This window comes from Podarcis liolepis (genome assembly GCF_965112155.1).
Source record: "Podarcis liolepis genome assembly, chromosome: 15".
NCBI lineage: Eukaryota > Metazoa > Chordata > Lepidosauria > Squamata > Lacertidae > Podarcis > Podarcis liolepis.
In genome coordinates this window covers 19,538,566-19,560,676 of record NC_139566.1, presented here as the reverse complement: position 1 = coordinate 19,560,676, position 22,111 = coordinate 19,538,566, and the positions used below count along the sequence as shown (strand labels likewise).

The window sequence follows — 22,111 nt, the reverse complement described above, 5'->3', positions numbered from 1 at the left end:
CCCTCTTCTCCCCTGGCCATCACCCGCTGCCATGGCGGCTTCTCCAGACTCCAGCTCTCGGGCCCCAGACTCCTGGCCTGGTGCCCCTGAGAGCCCGGCACCCTGGCGCCCCGCGCCACTACGGCCTATGGGTAAGACGGCCCTGAATGCAGTGAAATTAGATCATCACCCCAAACTCTTTAGTAGCTTAACAGGAAACTGAGTTTGAGTAAAATGTATGCTTGCAATCTTGACAGTCCCTTTTAAAGTAACATGTCCTGAATGAGATCCATTTCCTATAATTAACACCCTGCCTCCTGCCATCAGGAAATGGCTTGATAGTTAACCGAAACATGCTCATAAGGGCCCCATTAGGCTTCCTCCCTCCCTCAGGTCAAACCCCTCCTTTCTTTACTCAGCTCTTTTTCTGAAAACAAGTCTTTCTTTGTATGATGTCTGTTTGGAAAGAAGCTATCCCAGGTGAGAGTTGGGCAAATCTGTCAAAGTTTCCAATTCTTCCAATCTTAAATTTTCCTTTCAGGACTGGGCCACCCATGAAGAATGCTGAGGCCGTGCCCCCAAGAGCGTCTCACCCATCCCTGCCAGTGACAGAGAAGTGGCGGCAGCAGTGGTGGAAGCTTCCGGCAAGATATCGCCAGAACCTACCACTGCCACTTCACAGGCACTGCCATGTGACTCAGGTAAGGGAGGCAGCAAGGTGGCAGTAGCAGCATCTTCCCATTTTGCCTCAGGCAGCAAAACATGATGCGCCACCCTGTTTACTCTTCCACATTTCTACAGCAATTTGCAAATGTTAAAAAAATATTCACAGAAGTTAATCAGCATTTTAGTGTGCATATCTCCTAATAAACACATTTTTGCAGTGTGGTCTAATGTACACACTTTTGCAAGCAAACTTCCCTCATACAATGCATTTTGTTTGTTATTTTCACCTGTATAGGCATTATGTGGACATTATACACCAGGGTGTGCCTTTTTGTACACATTACTTGGTAGGAGAACTATATTCCCTGGAGCCGGTGTGGTGAAGTGGTTAGATTGTTGGACTAAGGAACTAGGGTTCAAATCCCCACTCAGCCATGAAGCTTGCTGGGTGAACCTGGGCTGGTCACTCACTCTTAGTCTAACCTACCTCACAGGGCTCTTGTGAAGATAACATGGGGAGGAAGAGAACTATGTATGTCACACCTTGGGCTCCTCGGAGGAAGGTAGGATATAAATGTAAAGAGAAAATAAATAGCAAAATTCGGCAAAGTGCGAATTTCAAAGGATGGCTGCCTTTCCGTTCACATCTCATTTCAGAAAGTTCAGATTAGGTCAGCTGGCCTTTAAATGTGAATGGAATTGAATTTTGCATCCATCTCTACCCACAGTCACTGTGGGCCTCCTCCTCTGCGCACAGGAAATGCTGCATCAGAATTTGGCTGCACCCGATGCACACACAGGGCAGGATTAACCACATGCCCCAATGGTGGTTGATGGGCTGTAGGCGGAAAGGCCGTGTCCAGGAATAGGTTCCTCCTTTTTTAGAGGGGGCCCTTTGCACCCACAGACAGGTTGGGAATTACCCATTTAACTTTGCAGAGCCATGGTGACCTGATGGAGAAGTGAAGGCAGGGCCAGCATCCTACTTCACTGCCCAAGCATTTCCACGCGCCAGCAGTAAGGACAAGATGCATTGACGTCACAATGCCAGCTCAGCTAGTTAGAGCATGGTGCTGATAAAGCCACGGTTGCATGTTCAATCCCTGTATGGGACAGATGCAAATCCCTGCATTGCAGGGGGTTGGACTAAATGATCCTCACGGTGCCTTCTGACTCTACAATTCTAGGATAACTTATATGCTAAGTCCCCCACCCCCCCAAGGCAAAGATGGACAAAACAGCTGCCCAGGAAATTTGGTTGGAGGTTTCCAACTTAGAATCTAGAAAGCAAATAAATAAAGGGAGAGAGTGATTTATCAAGGGTAGGGATTAGGAAATGCAACGTTAGAACACTTGGACTTTGCGGCAGGAAAGGGGTATATAGAGAGAACATTGTTAACAGAATCTATGCGACTGTCCCCTCCCTACTTAGGCAGCCCCCACCCCAACCAGTAACATATCGCCGCAAGCTTTCTATGGCTTCCTGAACACTGGTGTCAGAGTCACATTTGCTTGGGATCAGGCCTATGCACAAGGACACAGAGACTTAGGAAGCCTACTTAGACAGAGATGGCTCATCTATCTCAGCATTGTCTATGGTGGATGGCAATGACTCTACAGAGTTTCAGGCAGGGCCTCTCCTAGTCCTACCCGGAACCTGGGACCTTCTGCTTGCAAGGGCTCTCCCACTGAGCTATTGTCCTTTCCCACAGGTTGCATCAAGATCCAAATGAAAAGGACTATAACTCAGTGGTAGAGCATCTTTTCTATGTGCAGAAGGTTTGTCCCATGGCATTTCCAAGCAAGATGGGGGACGACGACCCCCATGTGCAACCCTGGGGGAGCTGCTGGTAGTTAGGGCAGACAATACTGAACCAGGTGAATTTATAGAAGTTCCTAGGTTCCTGTGGAAGCCACTGGGGCTACATTTGTGCCCTGGGGTCTCTAGCTGCCCATGCATCCATTCGGGCCCTTCAGCCAATGAACACACCAACAATACTTGCCAACATCTGCAGCAATATTCACTCTGAGCTGACACTGTCAGTACTTCTCTGAATGAAAACCCACCACAACCTTAGAGGAAGGAAGTGGTGAGATGCAGTTCAGATTAGAATTAAAACACTGAGCTGGCCTGCAAGAGCAAGGGTAGGCAAACTTTTGGAGGCCTCAAGGGCTGCAGTGATCGGTTTAGGGACCAAGCACACCTAGGAGAATGCACCCCCTTCCAACATATAGAAACAGAGACTAAGAGCTCCCTCTTTGATTTAGCTTTTAGTTCTTCTCCTTGACTTTTCTAGCAATGGAGCAGACGGACCCCTTCTCCTTTCTGAGCAGAGCCAGTGAGATGACTCTGCTCAGCCTTCCAGTCCACCTGGATTCTGATTTAAGTTGGAGATGTCCTAAAATTAATTCCATAATTGGAGAAAAACAGTCCAATTTGCATTTCTCATTGCTCTGTGCTATAGTAACAAGTATGCACTGAGCCACCAAAACACTGCAAAGAAGCAAACCTGGTGTGACTGTGCATTTCTTGCATGTGTTTTATTGATGTGCACACATACACTCCTGTGGACTTGCATAAACTCCACACAAAATAGAATGTTAAGCACTTATGCACACAATCCCATTGAGACTGCAACCTTGCAATATTTTCTTAAAGCCTACATGCACATCAGTAGCATGGCAAGGCAGTGAGGGGAAGCACAAATGGAGGGACGTAGCTCAGTGGCAGACCATCTGCCTTGAATGCAGAAGGTCCCACTTCCGGTCGGTGCCAGCGCTTAATGGCGGTCCTAGCTCCGAGCTCCGGAGAAGGACTGCTTCGCAAGTTCGGGTCTTACCCGCTACGGCAAGCGGGGGACCCCTAAAATCCCAGGCGCTGAAGCCTGAGAACAAGGAGACTCGGTGGGCACCTTTGCGCCCCCCGGTACCGTGAAAGAGCCTTTTTAAAGGCTACGGATCGACATCGGGAGTGAGCGCGGTGCTGAGAGTCGCTACCCAGCCTGCGAAGTGAAGCCGCGTCGCCATAAGCGGAGAGCGCCGATTCCTTCCTGAAAAGAAAATCTGGACTGAATCCCCGTGAGTAAGAGCTGAAATATAATCGGGACTTTTCAAATTTTAAAAATTGGGCTAAAAACGGGGGAGATCTAAACAAAGGAAGTCTGCCTCCCCCCGACTGCATGAAAGTGAAAGCAACGGAGCTCTAAACCTGCATCCGTTTAAACCAGCTCTTTGATCAGCTTAACCGGACATTCCGACCCTTTGATCTCCCCTCTAGCTAGCAGGGCAGAGGGGAGGTGAATTTGAGCAATAACTGCAAGATTTGTTGGAAGTAAAAAACCTCTGCTGTCTCACTTATTTGAAAGCATGAAACGGTCTGCCTTCTTAGTACACTGAACTGACTTTTTCCTGTGAAGTGATACTCTGATACAAAGTTTCCACAGTGCCTGGCTACTGTACAATACAACAAGAAGTAGCATAAATAGGGCAACTGTGGCAATTTGAAGCAACAAGCTTTTAGACTTTTGACTGGGTTAATCTCCCTTTTTATATTTTGGACATTTGGGACAGTCTCCTTTGTCTCTATACTTGGAAACTTTGCTCTATGGCCATTTTGATTTGCTCCCTCTAGAGGACAAAGTGAAGCCCGGCACGGCCTAAGACAGTGGAATTTTCCAAGGGAGAATAAATCCCGTGGGAACTGACCTTGACATGAGTGGCACACAAGAAGAGATAGTCACAAGGGCCAAGACCAAGCAACAACAACAACAACAGCTGCAACAGTTACAGGCAAAGAAAAGAGGCTCAATTTCAGGCGCAACAGTTGGATCAACAGGAACAACAGCATCAACAGGACAAGACAAAGGAGCAGCCGTCTCTATGGAAGCTGTGACAGATGCCTTGCTTAAGATAAACCAAACTCTGGAGTCTCTGACAAAACAGACTTCAGAGAATACACTAAAATTAGCAGAAATTTCAGCAAGATTAAACCAGAATACAGAATCTATAAATAAATTGGTGGAGGAAAACGCCACTACGCGTCAAATTGCGGAAGACGCCAAAGCTACTGCGGGAGAGACACAGGAGAAATTAGAGCCGATCGCCAAGAAGGTTTATGAGCATGATGCAACCTTGGCCTTGTGGGAGCTACAGAGGAAAGAGAGAAATTTAAAAATAAGATTGATCCCGGAGAATGAAGGAGACAACCTTGTGGAATACTTGACACAGGAGTTTGTGGATTGTTGGGAACTCCAGGAAGACGAATTCAAAATTACGACTGCCTTTAGATTGGGTAAGAAGCAAAACAGAAAGACTCCGAGAGACTGCTTGATTACACTCAGATCCAAGGAGGAAAGAGACAAAATATTGGGACTACACTTTGAAAAGGCCTTGCAGATTGGAAACTCAGCTGCACAGATCTTTAAAGACATCCCAAAATATTTTCTGGACTTAAGAAACTTCTACAAGGACTTAGCCCTTTTATTAAAGAAAAACGCTATTCGTTTCAGGTGGGAATTCCCACAAGGGCTGTCATTTGACTTTAAGGGAAACAAGGTGAAAATAAAGACAATTCAAGATAAAGACAAATTTTTGGCAAGATACCAGGAGGACTTACAGAAGGGGACTGTTGACGTACTTGCAGAACAGAGGAGAGCATTGGATATCTTGAATCTCTCGTTTGGACAAAAACCACTACCATCAGAAGAAGAGCAACAACTTGGAGCTGTTGGAGGAGCCTTAGAAAAATAACAAGATGGCTCTGCAATTCCTCAGTTGGAATTGTAATGGGCTCAATGGGCCTTTGAAGAGAAGACAAGTATTTCATATATTGAATAGAGAACAATTGGACTTGATATGCTTACAAGAAACTCACATAACCAGAGCCCACAGGAGATTACTTTCAAATAAAAGGCTAGGACAAGAATTTATTTCATCAGACAAGGTTAAGAAGAGAGGAGTTGTAATATATGTGAAGGAGAAATGGGCTCCAAAAATGATATTCAAAGATGAACAAGGGAGATATCTGGCTGTGGAGATACAAGTACAAGGAGAAAAATTCTTAGTTGTTGGAATTTATGCACCAAATGAAGGCAAATCCGACTTCTTTAAGAGACTTCATGAAACTTTGATGGACTATCTGGACTACAATATGATAATTATGGGAGACATGAATGGCGTGGTCTCCACTAATATGGACAAGGCACAAAGACTTACAGTCACCAAGGAAGGGAGACTCCCTAAGACTTTTTTCGAAATGACTGAAAATATGGACTTGATAGATATCTGGAGAACAAGGAACCCTCTGGAGAGAGAGGGAACCTTTTTCTCCCAAGCAATGATGACCTGGACCAGAATCGATCAAATCTGGGTTACTAGTGGAATGGCTCCGAAGATCAAGAAAGTGGAAATCTGCCCAAAAACTTGCTCCGACCATAACGCCGTGAAGATGGAGATGAAACTCACAATAACTGGTCAATTTAGATGGAGAATGAATGACACCCTCTTTCGAGATAAGGAGATTCTCACGAAGGCCCAAAAGACCCTAAAAGACTATTTTGAAATAAATTTGAGGACCGACGTGGAGAAAAGAGTGATCTGGGACGCAAGTAAAGCGGTGATGAGAGGATTTTTGATTCAACAAAACTCAATAAAGAGGAAAAAACAAAATGAGAAAAAAGAGAAGATTCTGGAAATGATAAAGGAAGGAGAGAGGAAATTAAGAACAAAACCAAAGTCTCAGGACATTTTAAGAGAGATTAAATTATACCAAACACAATATATGGAATTGATGAACCAAGAGATTGAATGGAAGATAAGGCAAATGAAGCAAAAGACTTTTGAATCAGCAAATAAATGTGGCAAACTTTTGGCATGGCAATTGAAGAAAAGGCAGAAACTAAATACAGTTACAAGCCTAGAGGTGGATGGAAAGAACATATCCAAACCCAATGAAATTAGAAATTGCTTTTTAAGCTATTTTAAAAAACTTTATACCCAAGGCCCGCAAAATGAAGAAGATATAGACAAATTCCTCGGAAAATATGGACTACAAAACATCTCTCATCAAAGTAAGATGGACTTGAACCAGAGAATCTCAGAACAAGAGATAGAGGCTGCCATTCAGAATATGCAACTGGGCAAATCTCCAGGACCAGATGGACTGACTTCCAGATACTACAAATCGCTGAAGGAATGGTTGACTCAACCATTAAGAGAAGTTTGTAACGAGATCCTTGAGGGAAAAAAGGCACCTGAATCGTGGAAAGAGGCATATATTTCACTCATACCAAAGTCAGAGACTGAAAAGACCCAACTCAAGAACTACCGCCCAATATCCCTGCTTAATGTGGATTACAAAATTTTTGCAGACATTTTGGCAAAAAGATTTAAAAGAGTTTTGATGGAGAAGATCCATAAAGACCAAGCAGGCTTTCTCCCTAAAAGACACCTAGCAGATAATGTAAGGAATGTAATAGATATTTTGGAGAAGTTAGAGGTGAATATAAACACCAAGGCAGTATTGATCTTTGTGGATGCGGAGAAGGCCTTTGATAATATCTCTTGGAGTTTTATGAGGAAGAATCTTCATGGGATGGGGGTAGGTCAGGGCTTTGAGAATGGTATGGCTGCAATATACTCTGAACAAAAAGCCAAACTGATTGTAAACAATGTTGTGACTGAGGAACTTAAGATAGAAAAAGGAACACGACAGGGGTGCCCGATTTCCCCATTACTTTTTATTTCAGTTCTGGAGGTGTTGCTGAATATGATAAGAAATGACCAGCAGGTCAAAGGTGTGCAGGTCGGAGCTAAACATTATAAGTTAAGAGCGTTCGCAGATGACCTAGTATTGACTTTGCAAGAGCCAAACACTAGTACGAAAAGGGTTTTAGAAATAATACAACAGTTTGGCCAGGTAGCTGGATTTAAGTTGAACAAGCAAAAAACCAAAGTTTTAGGGAAAAACCTAACAGATATGGAAAAGGAGAAATTTCAAGAGGAAACAGGTTTGACTGTGGTCAAGAAGGTAAAATACCTAGGGGTTTATTTAACATCTAAAAATCAGAATTTGTATAAGGACAACTATGAAAAATGCTGGTCAGAAATCAAGAAAGACTTAGAAATATGGTCAAATTTGAAACTGTCAATGTTAGGCCGAATTGCAGTAATTAAAATGAATGTATTGCCTAGAATGTTATTTTTGTTTCAGACCTTGCAGATTATTGATAAGATGGAATGTTTTAAGAGGTGGCACAAAGATATCTCGAAATTTGTCTGGCAGGGCAAAAAGCCCCGAATTAAATTTAAAATATTGACAGATGTTAAGGAAAGAGGGGGTTTTGCCCTGCCGGACCTAAAATTGTACTATGAGGCAGCAGCTTTTTGCTGGCTCAAAGAATGGATGCTCCTCGAGAACACGGACATCTTGGATCTGGAAGGTTTCAATAACACTTTTGGTTGGCATGCATATCTTTGGTATGGTAAAGTTAACAGTGCCTTTAAAAATCACATTGTCAGAAAAGCATTGTTTAATGTTTGGATAAGATATAAAGATTTATTGGAAAACAAAACCCCTAGATGGGTGTCGCCAGTGGAGGCTAAAGCAGTGAAGAAACTCAATATGGAGGTCGGATGGCCGAAGTATTGGGAAATTTTAGAACAGGATGGAGATAAGTTCAAACTACAAAGTCAGGAGAAATTGAAGCATAAAGTAGAAAATTGGTTCCAATACCGCCAAATAATGGAATTTTTTAAACAGGACAGGAAAGTCGGTTTCCAGGTGGAAAAATCAAAATTAGAAACTGAACTGTTAGAACCCAACACTAAGAATTTATCTAGAATGTACAACTTGTTGTTGAAATGGAACACACAGGATGAAACAGTTAAATCGGCAATGATTAAGTGGGCTCAGGATGTTGGACACAATATTATGTCAGCTGACTGGGAATGGTTATGGAACACCGGTATAAAATTTACGGCATGTAATGCCTTAAAGGAAAATATTATGAAAATGGTATACAGGTGGTACATGACCCCAGTCAAGCTGGCAAAAATCTATCATTTGCCCGATAACAAATGTTGGAAGTGTAAAGAGACTGAAGGTACCTTTTATCACCTTTGGTGGACATGCCCGAAGATTAAGGCCTTCTGGGAAACGATCTATAATGAAATGAAAAAGGTACTTAAATGTACCTTTCCTAAAAAACCAGAGGCCTTTCTCTTGGGCATTGTCGGCCAACTGGTGACAAAGAAAGATAGAGCTTTTTTCATGTATGCCACAACAGCAGCAAGAATACTCATCGCAAAGTATTGGAAGACACAAGATTTACCCACTTTGGAAGAATGGCAGATGAAAGTGATGGACTATATGACACTGGCCGAGATGACAGGCAGAATCCGTGACCAACGAAAAGAGACGGTGGAAGAAGAATGGAGAAAATTTAAAAGCTACCTTAAGGACTACTATAAACTTAATGAATGCTAAAATGTCGTGGTTTTCAGAGACAAAGGGGTACAGGGATATAAGGTTAGACTATAAAAGAGGACTAAGATGATTGAGATTGGAAAGTAACAATTGGGAGTTGCTAGTTGAACTACGGACATTGGGATGCAGAGAGGGGGGGTATGGGGAAGTCCAAGAAAAGAGGTTTATGAAAATATGTTTGAAACTATACGTGTATGTTTGTCATTTTTAATGTTTGTTTGTTTTTCTTAAAAATGTTGCAAAACCAATAAAAATTTTATAAAAAAAAAAAAAATGAATGCAGAAGGTCCCAGGTTCAGCCTCCAACAGCATCTCCAGGTAGGGCTGAGAAACACCCTTGCCTGAAACCCTTGGACTGTTGCTGCTAGTCAGTGTAGATGATACTGAGCTAGATGGAACAATGGTATGAGACAGCTTCTGCACAGGAACATTACAAGCTTCAGGTTTTTTTATTAAAATTAAAAGAACAAGGGGTAATTCCTGGGTATCCCTTCAGAAAGAGGAAATCTAGCAAGAAAATCAAGTGAGATTTTTGGGAGCATTCTTAAAATATGCATACAAGCACACACATGTTGTTATGTGAGCAGGGCTATCAGTGCAGCAATATCCTGAGGCAACACCTGGATTTGACAGTGTGTCAATAGCCTGGCAATATGTTGCCATGGGAACTAAATTGCTAGCCAATTGTTTCTGGATACAGGACCATTCCTATTTTTAATGTTCTGAAGCAGCTCTTCTCCTGCCATCTGAAAAGCAAAGGATGTCATCCAGGGGTCTGTGCAAAGGGAAGACGGTCCAGACTGAGAACAGACACAGAGAGCAGAGTTTGGGGTTCTTAGGGTGCTGGCAGTCACCCTAAAGTCTTATATGAGAGCAGAAGACATTGGCTGGGTGCCTCCATCCCCTCCACACAACTGGTATATCTGTAAATGGCTCTCAGAGTTATAAACTGGCAGCGAACCCCCAGCTGTCTCATTCCAAAGGGCACCAAGCCTGAGTGAGTGCAGTGCTACTGGAATTTAGGAAAATGGGAAGCTGTCTTATCCTGAGTCTGTCTGACCATTAGTCCATCTAGCTCAGCATGGCCTAAAATGACTGGCAGTGGCTCTCTGGGGTTTCAGGCAGCATTTTCCCCCTAGCAATTCTTGGAGATGCTGGGCATTGAAGATGGGACTTTCTGAATGCAGAGCAGATGCTCTACTCCTGAGCTGAAACTAGGAGCTTCTGCACGCAGGGCAGGTATTAGATGCTCAGCCCCAGAACTATGGGGTCCATCCCCTCAAAATAAAGTACGGTATGTTTCTAGTCCACGTTTCTGAACAAAAAGTCTGATTTACTGTAAATAGGAAGATTCCTTATACTGGAACTGCCCATTCATCCATCGGGACTGGTCATTCATCCTATTTCCTTGACTGGCAGCAGCAATCCAGGGTTTCAGATGGGATCTCTCATAGCACTACTTGGAGACATCACGGTGTTAAAACCTGGGACCTTCAGTTAGCTAAACACCTATGCTCTCCCATCAAGCCAAGGTCCTTCCCAAAATTTCTTATGCTCTGGAGGGGTGTGCACGATGATATATATACTAATCTTTGAGGATTTGGTTTGAGTTGGAATTTCAGATTATGTAACCCACATTTAAATTAAATTTTAAAAAAATACCCTCTCCCCGACACCCACCCATGCACAAGTATTTTGGCTCTAGGCCTGAAACGGTCTTGTGTACATTGGCTTCCAGAGGTTTAAGTGCACTTAGTTTGCACTGTACAGCATCCATGTAGTTTCCCTAGGTCCAGGTTGGTTGGGGGAGGGGGGCGTCATAGTGTGATGACAGAACATCTGCTTTGTATGCACAAGGTTCCAGCTTCAATCTCTGGCATCTCCAGGTAGGGCCAGAAAAGACCACTGCCTGAAACCATGGAGAGCCACTACCAGTCTGTCTTGACAGTCCTGACAGCTAGACGGAGCAATGGTCTGATTTTGTGCAAGGCAGCTTCTTATTAAAAGCAGCCCTTTATTCAGAAACATGTGGTCTAGAACCTTGTTTTATTCGGAGGGGAAGAGCCATAGCTCCATGGTACAGGGTTGGACTTAGTCTGCGGCAGCTTCCTCTCTAGTCCACAGCCAGCCCCTGTCCACTTTTCTCTTTCTGACCCACTCCAGTCTCCATCTCACAGCAAAAAACGATTGGAGAGAAGGAATCAATGGGCTGGAGAGGCAGCAGCTGCTGTTTGTTTCCTACACGTCGGCAGCACAGATGTCCGAGTAATTACTGCCGGAAGATGCTGCTTTTACCACACCGGCTCTATTTTGGGTTGACAAAGGAACTGCTGCCACCACTCCATCTTCCTCCCACCCTCCGGCCGCTTGATAAGTTTCCTTTGCACAGAGCAGTTCAGTGGCCAGAGCTGTGGGCTGCTAAATTAAGCCAGTGTGGAGGAAGGAAGCCCCTCTTCTCACTTGCGTACCACAAACATGCATCTGTTTGAGCAATGAGCGTATAGGCAGAGGATTGGGGCCACTGCTAGCACTACTCAGAGCAGATCTGCTGAAATTCATGGAGCAAAGTTGGTCATGCCCATTCATCTCAATGGAGTCTGCTCCGAGCAACCCAAGGTGAGATGAACCAGTCAGACCAGACCATGACTTCAGATGGCCGGTAAAGCATTCTCATCAGCGACCTGGTGATGATGCTCTCCAGGTATTGTATTTATTATTTTATTTATATACTGCCCTTCATCAAAAGATCAGGGTGGTCCACAGAATAAAATGCAAGATAAAACACAGTAAATAATTAAACCAAAACAACAAAACAATAGCCCCCACCTTCCCACAGATATAATTAAATGGCTGTAGGATGTCAATCAGCCAAAGGCCTGGTTGAAGAGGAAAATTTATGCCTGTCGCCTAAAAATATATAATGAAGGCGCCAGGCGAACCTGGGCATTTCCCACACACCCCTCACCTAGCTGGATGCCACCATCATCCTAGGAAAAGGAAGAATAAGCCAATGGAAGGGCTTTGTGTAAGAACATATGAACACAAGCAGAGCCTGCTGGAACAGGCCAGTGGCCCGTCTAGTCCATTGTCCTGTTCCCACTCAGATGCCTGTGGGAAATCTGCTGGCAGGACTTGATCCCAAGATCCCTCTCCCCTCCTGTGGGATTCAGAACCATTGTTGCCTCTGACCATGGAGGCAGAGCAGAGGTATTGTGGATCTTTATCCTCCATGAATTTGTATGTGGGAGTTTTGGCTGAGGACGCAAGATCTGGTGGGATGTTAACGCTTTGAGCCTCCACCCCATGCTCAGCTTGTATATATGTGTGAATAAAACTATATCTCCTAAGGACACCCCAGTCTCTGCTGTCCTTCATTCCTAAAGAAATCAAACTCTGGGTAAGTGCCTGGAGTCTCTCACTGCTCCGAGATTGGGGCAGTGCGCAATAGTACCATCTATTCATTTATGTCATTTCATTTCATTTCATTTCATTTAGGAAACACTTGCCCTGAAACTTCCCAAAGTGATTTAACAATAAAGACATATCTAAAAACAATGTAAAATCCAATGCAGATGTCGACTGGGATAAAAATTACTGCTCTTCAGCCATTAATGAGTTCAAGGCAGTATGCATGCCTATCTCTCTCTTTCTCTCTGGATGCACACAGTGGCCAACCAGATGCCTCTTCTGGAGAGCTTGAAAGCAAGACCCGAGTGCAAAAGCAGCCATTCTCCCCACTCATGTTCCCCAGCAACTGGGAACCAAAGGCACACCACCTCCAACACAAAGCCCTTGGGACTGGACCCTTTGATAACCTTATCCTCTACATAGGGGTGCCAACTTGAATAAATTATTGGGGGAGCCCAGGTAAGCCCTGCCCTGCATAATCAATCACAAAACACATCAACTTCAGGAGGGGAGGGCTGGCCACCTCAAATATTTTATTGGAGGGGCCAAAGGAACCTCGGCTCCCTATGCCTCCGTTGATTTGCCCAGCCTCCTTCTAAAGCTGATGGGACACCATTGCATCCTACAGCAGCAAATTCCTCAGTTTGGTCTTCCCAGCGGACCCTGTGTGGCTGAAAGATGGGGAACTGCTCCAAGGTCACCTCACTGAGCTTCACGGATTCGAACCTGGGGTCCTCTCAGTTCCAGGTTCACCACTGTCACCACTATGCCACACTGCTGCACAATGAACGTGTATGGACACGGACACATATGAGCTGGTGCATATGGACGGTGGTGTGACCGTAGCGGTGAAAATATCAAGGCGGCCCTTGTTTGAATCTGACCTCTGACACCATAACCTCGCCAGCTGGCCTTAGACAGGGGCACTGTCTCTTTGGCCACAGCCACACCATACATTTAAAACAGTCATGGCTTCCCCTAAATAATCCTGGGAGACATAGTTTGTTAAGGTTGCTGAGAGTTGTTAGGAGGCCCCTATCCCCCTCACAGAACTACAGCTCCCAGAGTGGTTTAACAATCCATTCCCCTTCACAGGGAGCTGCAACAATTGTGGGCAATAAGGGCCTCTTAACTGCTGCTGTCAGCAATTTAACACCCTCTGCCCCTTGACATCCTATGACCTTTTGGGGGTGGGGTTATTGGGTTGTTGTTTTTATTTTGATTATGTATTTTGCGGTTTTATATTATGATTTTATTCTGTGAACCACCCTGCGGGTATAGGGCGGCATATAAATCCAATAAATAATAATAATAATAAATAATAATTTAAATGTATGGTATCAGTGGGGCCTAAGTTACCTAACTGTTTTAGAAGGGGAGGCCATTTTAAGCATGTTCCTTCATTTTTTAAATGTGTCCCTCAACTGATTGCTCATTGGAAGAGCACATATATTGTGCCCCAGAATGTTTTGTGAGGACACTTCGGTTGGGCTAGTAAATACATTGCCCTAATAATGGTTTTTAGAAATAAGTGTCTTAGCAGCGCCATGGAAAGAAGAAATCCCACGCTGCTCTGCTGACATATGAGTCAGGCATGAGGTGCAAGGCCCAAGCGAAGAAGGGGAGCCAGTGGCAGTTTAGCCTGGCCTGTTTGCCCCCCTTCTGGAGAGCCAAACCTCTGTCCTCCCACTGTGAGAGAGGCTTGGCCTTCAAGGATAATGTCAGGCTACATTCACACAGTACACTTAAAGCACTGTGACACCCCTTAAACAGTCAAGGCTTCCCCCAAAGAATTCTGGGAGCCGTAGTTTGTACAGGGTGCTGGGAGTTGTTAGGAGGCCCCTATTCCCCTCACAGAGCTACAGTTCTCAAGAGCAGTTAATGATCATTCCCTCTTCACAGGGAACTATGGGAACTATGCATAGGGAAAAGACATCTCTGCCGTCAATGCCCCTGTGGTATGTAAACAAACAGAAATGAATCTGACCCGCTAATGATGTGAAGGTGCTGATGCAAACAGCTAGAGGAGAAAGAGCTGTGAAATGCCCCAGAGAAACAAACAACTTCACAGTGCTCTAAGGTGGCAATGCTGGCACAGCCTTAGTTGGATAGAACCCTAAAACCCTAAAATGAGTTTTGGGGAGGTGTTCTGGGAGGGAGAGTGCAAGTCATAAGACAAGTACGGCAGAACTGTCATTGCTGCAGTTGAAAGCCTATCTTTGCCACCATGAGGACTAGAAACCTACTCATGCTTGGTTTGGGGTTTTTTGGAAAGAACCCTACTCAAACCCTGTGTGGAAATTCAGCTCTCAGTACTCATTTCCAAGCTTGCATTCATAAGCAGTGCAATCATCGAAAACACTCATCTCAACCCAGGTTGCCTTCCCTCTTCCAAATCTCCCTCGTTCTCTTTCAAAGCCCCCTTTCAGTATCTCCCCCTGGGTGCTGCTGCTGCTATCCTTTGAGTTACTCACCTTTCCGGAAGGTTAGCCTTGGCATCTGATCTGTGGCCAGAGCAGCCGCGAACATCAAGAGGCAGCCCAAGAGGTGGGAAGACTGTCCGGAGTTCATGGCTGGTTATTAGCAGACGGCAGTAGCGGGTTGGTTGAGAGTGGCGGAGGGGCAGCTAGCTTGGTAGCTGTTAAAGCAGAAGAGGAGAAAAGAGGAAGTCAACCACCAGAAAGAGAACGTATTTGGCCAACTGCTTGTCTGGAGCGGAACTGGGTTGGCTGATCAGAAGGCAGATTTCTAAATACTGTGTGCGGTATTTTGCTGCCATGATGGCATCTTCAGAGTGTTTCTGCTTGTGGTTGTTCCAGTGAAGCAGGAAGGAAAAGAGGAGGCCTTTCTACACAATGCAATGCAGAGACCACGGCTGGGAATGGAATTAACCAAAGAAGAAAGCAGAATCTTAATTCTGAATTAACTCTGCAGTTTAGACTGGATCTGAAATCAGTTTACCAAAACCACTGGCCTGGTTTGGAAGGAGTGGAGAGACAATTTCATGGAAGGGGTCTCTCCAGAGATGGATTACCCAACAACAGACTGAGCACGTGCTTAGGGCAACCCCCCCTCCCCCAAAATGAGAAACTTTGCAAAAAGCTTGACATTTGATATTTCGAAAAGGAAAACACTAAAATAGGAATCGTGGGGGAAACCAGAATTGTAAATGAAATCTCCCCCCATTTTTCTGTTCTCTTTTTATTACTCATCCTGAAATAAACCAGGGGACGCCCCACTAATGTACATCGAACCAGAGTAAGGAAGCCGGATCCTGTCCTGTGTTACACGTGGCATCTATGCATGTACATTTCAGCATACATGTCAGTTTTGTGTCATTTTGAAAAATAAAATTATATTTCATGGTTTAGTATTGTTTTTATTTATTTATTATTTTTATTATTTGTACCCCACCCATCTGGCTGGGTTTCCCCAGCCACTCTGGGCGGCTTCCAACAAAGATTAAAAATACATTAAATTTTGAATTACACAGGTTGGGGGGGGTGTAAAATAATCTTTTCATTGATTAGGACTTCTAAAGGTCTTGATCCAGCCCTGGGTCATAGAACTGTAGAGTTGGAAGATACCCCAAGGGTCATCTAGTCCAACCCCTTGCAACGCAGGAATCTTAGCTAAAGCATCCATGACAGATGGCCATCACACCTCTGATTAAAAACCTCAAAGGAAGGGGAGTCCACAATCTCCTGAGGGAGACTGTTCCACTGTCGACAGCTCTTATTGTCAGAAGGTTCTCTCTGTGTCTTCCTTTGGTCCTGTGGCAGTCTTTCTACTACCCATATGCAGTAAATTTGTCCAGCTTAGGGACTGGCATGATAGAAGCTTGCACCAAGTAAGAGATCTTTATAAATATAAACTCCCTTTATCCATAGAGGGACTTCCCACGAAACCTCAAGGCATGCATGTCAATTAACTTCACATTCTTTACAGTCATTTTATCAACAATAAAACAAGCAAAGATACAGCACTGAGATTGCTCAGCAGCTTTGAGCTCTTGATGCTAGAATATGAACACAGTACTAAGGGTCTGGTCCCCAAAATATATTCTTTATTAAATGACGAAACAACCAGCTCTTTTCATTTTCTCTGAAAGTGCTTTGGAAATGTGATATTGAGCAGTCTATCACACACGAGTGCTGCGCTGATATATGGCATAAGCAACTAGTTAAATCAATTTCTGCAATGGCCAGAGAATGCCATTTAAATTGGATCCATCAATGGGATCTTACCTCTCTGTGCCTGGCACACATTTCTGGCTCTTAGGGCTATAACTGCTGGAGAGGCTGTGAAGTTAGGTTTTTCTTACATATACCTGTGCTGGGATTGCCCCCACATTGTTTCATATTGGACTGTGATATTTGCTTGAATAAATGCTACAAAGCATTTATTTGCTGTAAATGCAAACAATTATGTGACTCTCACTCTGCAGTTGGCTCTTCTCAGTATATGGGATGGAGAAAATGGGGATTTTGTGTACAAACCTTTGATAACTTTCTTTTGGTCAAAATAAAATAAAAATATTCCTTCCAGTAGCACCTTAAAGACCAACTAAGTTAGTTCTTGGTATGAGCTTTCGTGTGCATGCACACTTCTTCAGATACCACTTTCTTTTGGTCAGACCAGATTTCAAATCCCAACTTGGCCATAAAGCTCACTGGGTGGTGATCTTGGGCTAGTGACTGCCTCCCAGCCTAACCTGCCTTGCAGGTTTGTTGTGAGGATAAAATGGGAGGGATAAGTATGCATACCACCTCGAACTCCTTGGAAGAGAGGTGGGATACAGATGTAATCAATGATAAATAAATAATAAATAAATTGGCTAAACACACTGTGGAGTATTGTAACGGTGGGGAAATTATCAGTTGCATTAAAACTGGCAGAAGGAAAAGCTGAACTGATGAATTTCTTTGTGGTCTGGGACCATTCCACGGAGTATGTTAGAACACATGGACAGAAAGCAAATCTGTCTCAGGCGTTTCTTAGACAGGCGTTTCTTTGTTCAACCCTGATGCTCTCCTAGAACAGCGGAAAAAGGGATCTCAATGCTTTGATAGTACCTGGGCAGATGAAACTGAAATGTTGTAACTGCAGGTACCAATTTTCTTTTGGAGGGGGGGGGGAGGGAGAGAGAAGAGATGTTGCTTGCATCTGATTTACTTCAATTTGAGCATTAGCCGTGCATCTTATTTGCCATATGAATGTTTCACACTTTCATGTTTGGAATCTCTCATTCTTCTATAGGGTAAAAACTTTCGCAATAAAAATATGCAGAAAAGAGGAAGACTTAAGGGACAAGTTTATCATGCCCTAGGTGAAGATGGCAGGGAGTGGGGAGTTCTGCAAGGCACCAAACAAGGAGGTGCCACTAATCCTGGGACTGTGGGAAAGATCCACTGAAAACGAATGGTAGCAAAAACCTAGGAGGGAATCTGAAGTCATAAGCTTCCCATGTGGTCTGGTACTGGCACAAAATTCAGAGCAGTCTTTGCCACCTGGTGTTCTTCAGCTGTTTTGGGCTATGGCTCCCATCATGGTACAAGAAGGCTGGTTTAAAGTTTATCCACCATAAGCTGTAAAGAATGTTTTCTTTCTTTTCTTTTTTACTTTTTCAATCCTTTATTATTTTTTCAATTATTTGGCACAGACGGACTGGACATTCAATACAGTATTGTAAATTCTTTTCATTGTTGGCAAACCAGTGACCAGAAATGCTTAGGAATTGCATTGGACCACAAGGGTATTTGCGAAATCAGAGAGAATAATTTGCCTTCTTGTTTCTTAAAGATTCCTGCACTGCAGAGGGTTGGACTGGATGATCCTCATGGTCCCTTCCAACTCTACAATTCTGTGATTCTGTAAACAATAGAGGGGTACCAGGTGCTGGAGAAAGTCTCCCGCATTTTACCTGCTCCAGCCAGTTTACTTAGAGCAAACAGGAAGAGAGGTAAGGTCAAGCAGGCAGCCTTTCACCTATTGGTTTCTCTGTTCAAACTGGCAACTCCTCCAAAATTATTGGCATATGCCAGGAGATTACTTGAGCATTATGCAGTCCGGCTCATACATCCATGCCTTTGTCTAAGCTGGTCCCCCAATTCTCCTTCTTGGTTTAGGTTGGAGCTTTTTGTCCATCCGCTGAAACTTATGCCTTCAGGTGACCAAAGCTTGACACAGATGCTTAGCCAATTAAATTGCCCCTGGAAGGCCCAGAAGTAATCCCAAAGCATCCCAAGGAATTTGCCTTGTGTTGCAAGATTACAACGCCCTGTTGGATAATGAAAACAATACTGTAGCATAAGAGCAACCTGTCTGGCAACTCTGGCATTGGCACCTGCCACGTTTATCAAACATGTCCTCAAATTACCTTAATTACAGACAAGTAATTTTATGCAGATGAGCAATGGCCCTGCAGCCCATTATATTTGGCCACTGTGCCTACTAGCAGCCACATGCCCCTGCCTTAAGTCCACCCTTGTCTTCAACTGCTTGGAGCTTTTCCCTTGGAGACGACGCCAAGCTGAGCCTTTGCCTCCCTCCAGTCCTATTCCCAACACGCTAGCCTCTACCCCACATGTCATGTGCCGCTGGCTAGACTATAATCAAATGCACAATCTGACAAAGTGGAATTAAGCCTACAACAGCTCAAGTTGCAAACACAGTAAGGGCCAAGCTCTTGACAAGACACCTTTCCTGCACTGAGTAATTGCATGAATGGGTTCTAGAGTAAACCATGGGTGCAGGAGCCCTGGCCTGGATTGGGACCACAGGGCAAAAGGTCCCCTAGCAGTGGGGCCAGGATTCCAAGCTAGGTGGGGAAGTGTACCTGCTAAGAACTCTAAAACCTAAGCAAAATATTAGGACAATGGTTCCTGTAATGTTGCTTATGTGCTTTTATAATTATTTAAGAAAGGGGTAAACACACAGAGAGAGATGCAAATGATGTTACTAGTAGTAGTACCGATATTGCAAGACATATCCAAATTAGCATCTTTCTCCCATCCCATAATACCTTTCAGGCCTGGCCCTTGAAGTGCTGAGTCAGCTGCCTGTCCCTCCTCCTCCTCCTGCTGCTGCTGCTCTGGGTGTTACAGAGATCAACCTCAGAAGCCGCCTGGTGACAAGTGGCTGACAGAGGCAGGACAGGCTGGTGATAAGGTCCAGCCAGAGCCCAGTCATCCTCATTTCCTGGCATCGCCAGAGCCCGCCTGCAAGGGTCAGCTGCTTCTTCTTTGCTGAGCCTCAGCAGCCTTCATATGACTTGAAAGCAGGCGGTGGGGGAAGCCAGCAGTTGTGCAAGGAAGAGCTATGGAAGCCCTGCTACCGGGTGAACGGAAGCAGTCAGCTGGGGCTGCTTCCGACACACCCCTCATTTGCATTTCCTTCCATATTTTGGAGCTCCAGAATTACCCAAGTCTAGTTCCAAAAAGTGACAGTGATGTATTAGGAGCGCATCGGCGTTTCATTTTCTGTTTTCAAATTTCGTACGGAACCCTTTTTTTGCATGGCCAGGTTGCCACACCTTTCCATTCCTAGACTCCTTTTTATGAATCTGTTATACATGAGCATGTTGATATAACAAGTCATGCCCCTTATTCTTCTTCTTCTTCTTCTTCATCTTCTTCTTAATTCTTTGTGTGTCCGTGTCTAATCCTGTCCCTTTCTAAAATTCATTTATTGGTGTGTGTTCTTCTTTTTGCAAATCTATCAAATAATAAAATAAAATCGGGATTAAGGGGTTCAAAGACGGTGGGTAGGTGGGTGGGTGTGCTATGTATGTCTCGGTGGTGTAGTAACGGTGGCACTCACCCTTCTTCAGATAGGAAATTTGGGAGGGGAAGAGAAAGAAATATTCCTATTTTCATCTGAGGAATGTTGGAAGGTATGAACTCTCCCAGCCCTACCTAAAGACGCCATTGGGGTCTGACCCTGCAGATTCTGATTCTGCAGATCGGAATTGCATGCGGTTCACATTTCAAAGCAAAGTAATCTAATTTGTACCTCTCAGATTAATATATGTGGATTGGAATGTAGTTACCCTTCAGACTTCTCTCAAGTGTCAAAAGCCAGGGTAAAGAGGTAAGTCTCTGGCATTTGCTGGAAGCTTTATAATGAAGGGGCCAGACACACTTCTCTGTGGGGAGGAAGTTCCACGATTACGGGCTCCCACAGAGAAGGCCCTCTCCTGGCTTAATAACGTTTGGGATTTGACTATAATGAGAAAAATAACATCTTATCTAAGAGCAAGAATCTCGAATGATTATAGAAGCAAATCATGGGAAAGCTGGTTACCCTTTATACAACATCGCCAATAAAATATTTACCTCCCGCAAAAAACCAAATTTGAAGTTTTTTTAGAAGAAATACTGTAATTTTATGTTGTCCTATTTTCTTGCAGACTACTATACTCTGAAGTAATTTTCACAGGAACAATTTCATTGATTATCGTTAGTAGTTGCCAAATGATTTTTTTTTAAGTGTTAAAAATGGTTTTTGGTTGCCTTCCTATGATTTGACTTACTTTGTTTTTGTGTTAACGTATTTACTTACAAAGCACGCCATTGGAGTTCTGTAACATTCTGTGCTATGACTTTTTTGTCGGGGGGAATCTAATACAAAAACTCAGGGCGTCTTCAGGTAAGGTTAGGAGAAGCCCTTCCCTTAAACCCTGGCAAGCTGCTGCCAGTCAGTATAAGGCAATTAGCTTCCTGTGTCCCTAGCCTTCACATCAGGGAGCAGGCCAACTGTGGAACAGTCTGTCAGATACCATTCCAAAGGAATTAATCGCACTGCCAGCAAAGAAGAATCTAATAGCCATTGTTAATAAGAGTAAAGGCTGAGAGGTCTTTTTCAGTGTCTGTTAAATCAGTGCCAGATATGTCACATGAAGACCTGCTGACTGTCATGTTGTGTTATGTGCTACACAACAGACCAGTTGAACATTTCATGACCTTCAGAAGCATCAGTTGCCACACAGGGGAGAAACTTCCCTCTGACGGCTCAAAAAACAGGAAAGGTATCAGTCTCCATTGTAGCCAAAGTTATGGCCAAGGCCGGTAGTGCCTATTCAGGGATGCTTTGGTTCCTAACATACCATTGTTGGCTAGTCCGCTGTGAACTGGTGCATGGAAGCAATTTTATTTGGGTGTGTGTGTGTGGATTTGTTAAAGAATGATACAAGTATTTCTCTCCATGAACCAGCCACTGGATGACTCTTAAGAGACTACCAGTTGAATGCCTGGGATGCCCGAATTTGTCTCAGAGACAGAGGCCTACCTAAGCTCCTTGCAACTTTGACAAGGAACTATATCGGTGTCCCCACCCCACCGCAAAAAATCACTTTACCACAATAGCCATAGTAGAAATTACTACATTTATGCAATCCAAGTGCTCTAAGCATCCTGTATGAGGGCAAGATGAGAAAGAAGGGTAAAAAAAAATAATGCACGCCTATGTGCCGCTGTGCAAGAGAGATGAGAAGCTTCCATCATGTTTGATTGCCCCACAAATATGCATCATAAACATCATAGTCAGATAGGTGATTTTTGTGCCCCTGGTGGG

At 44.1% G+C, this 22,111-nt stretch overlaps 1 protein-coding gene across 20 annotated transcripts in view; it reads right to left on the bottom strand.

Annotated features, from left to right (window-relative positions):
* SEMA4A (semaphorin 4A) overlaps positions 1 to 22,111 on the bottom strand; it is an 81,311-nt gene that overhangs the window by 25,893 nt on the left and 33,307 nt on the right. For 19 of the 20 annotated variants that reach the window (XR_014519808.1, XR_014519809.1, XR_014519810.1 and 16 more), the window contains one exon: positions 15,013 to 15,176. Coding sequence is in view for 17 of the 20 variants with exons in the window: in XM_083478284.1 (XP_083334410.1) it covers positions 15,013 to 15,109 (97 nt within the window). In the remaining 3 variants the exon portion in view is untranslated. Of the gene's footprint in view, positions 1 to 15,012; positions 15,177 to 19,562; positions 19,692 to 22,111 lie in introns of those variants that run through there. The other variant, XM_083478277.1, reaches the window with a different exon arrangement.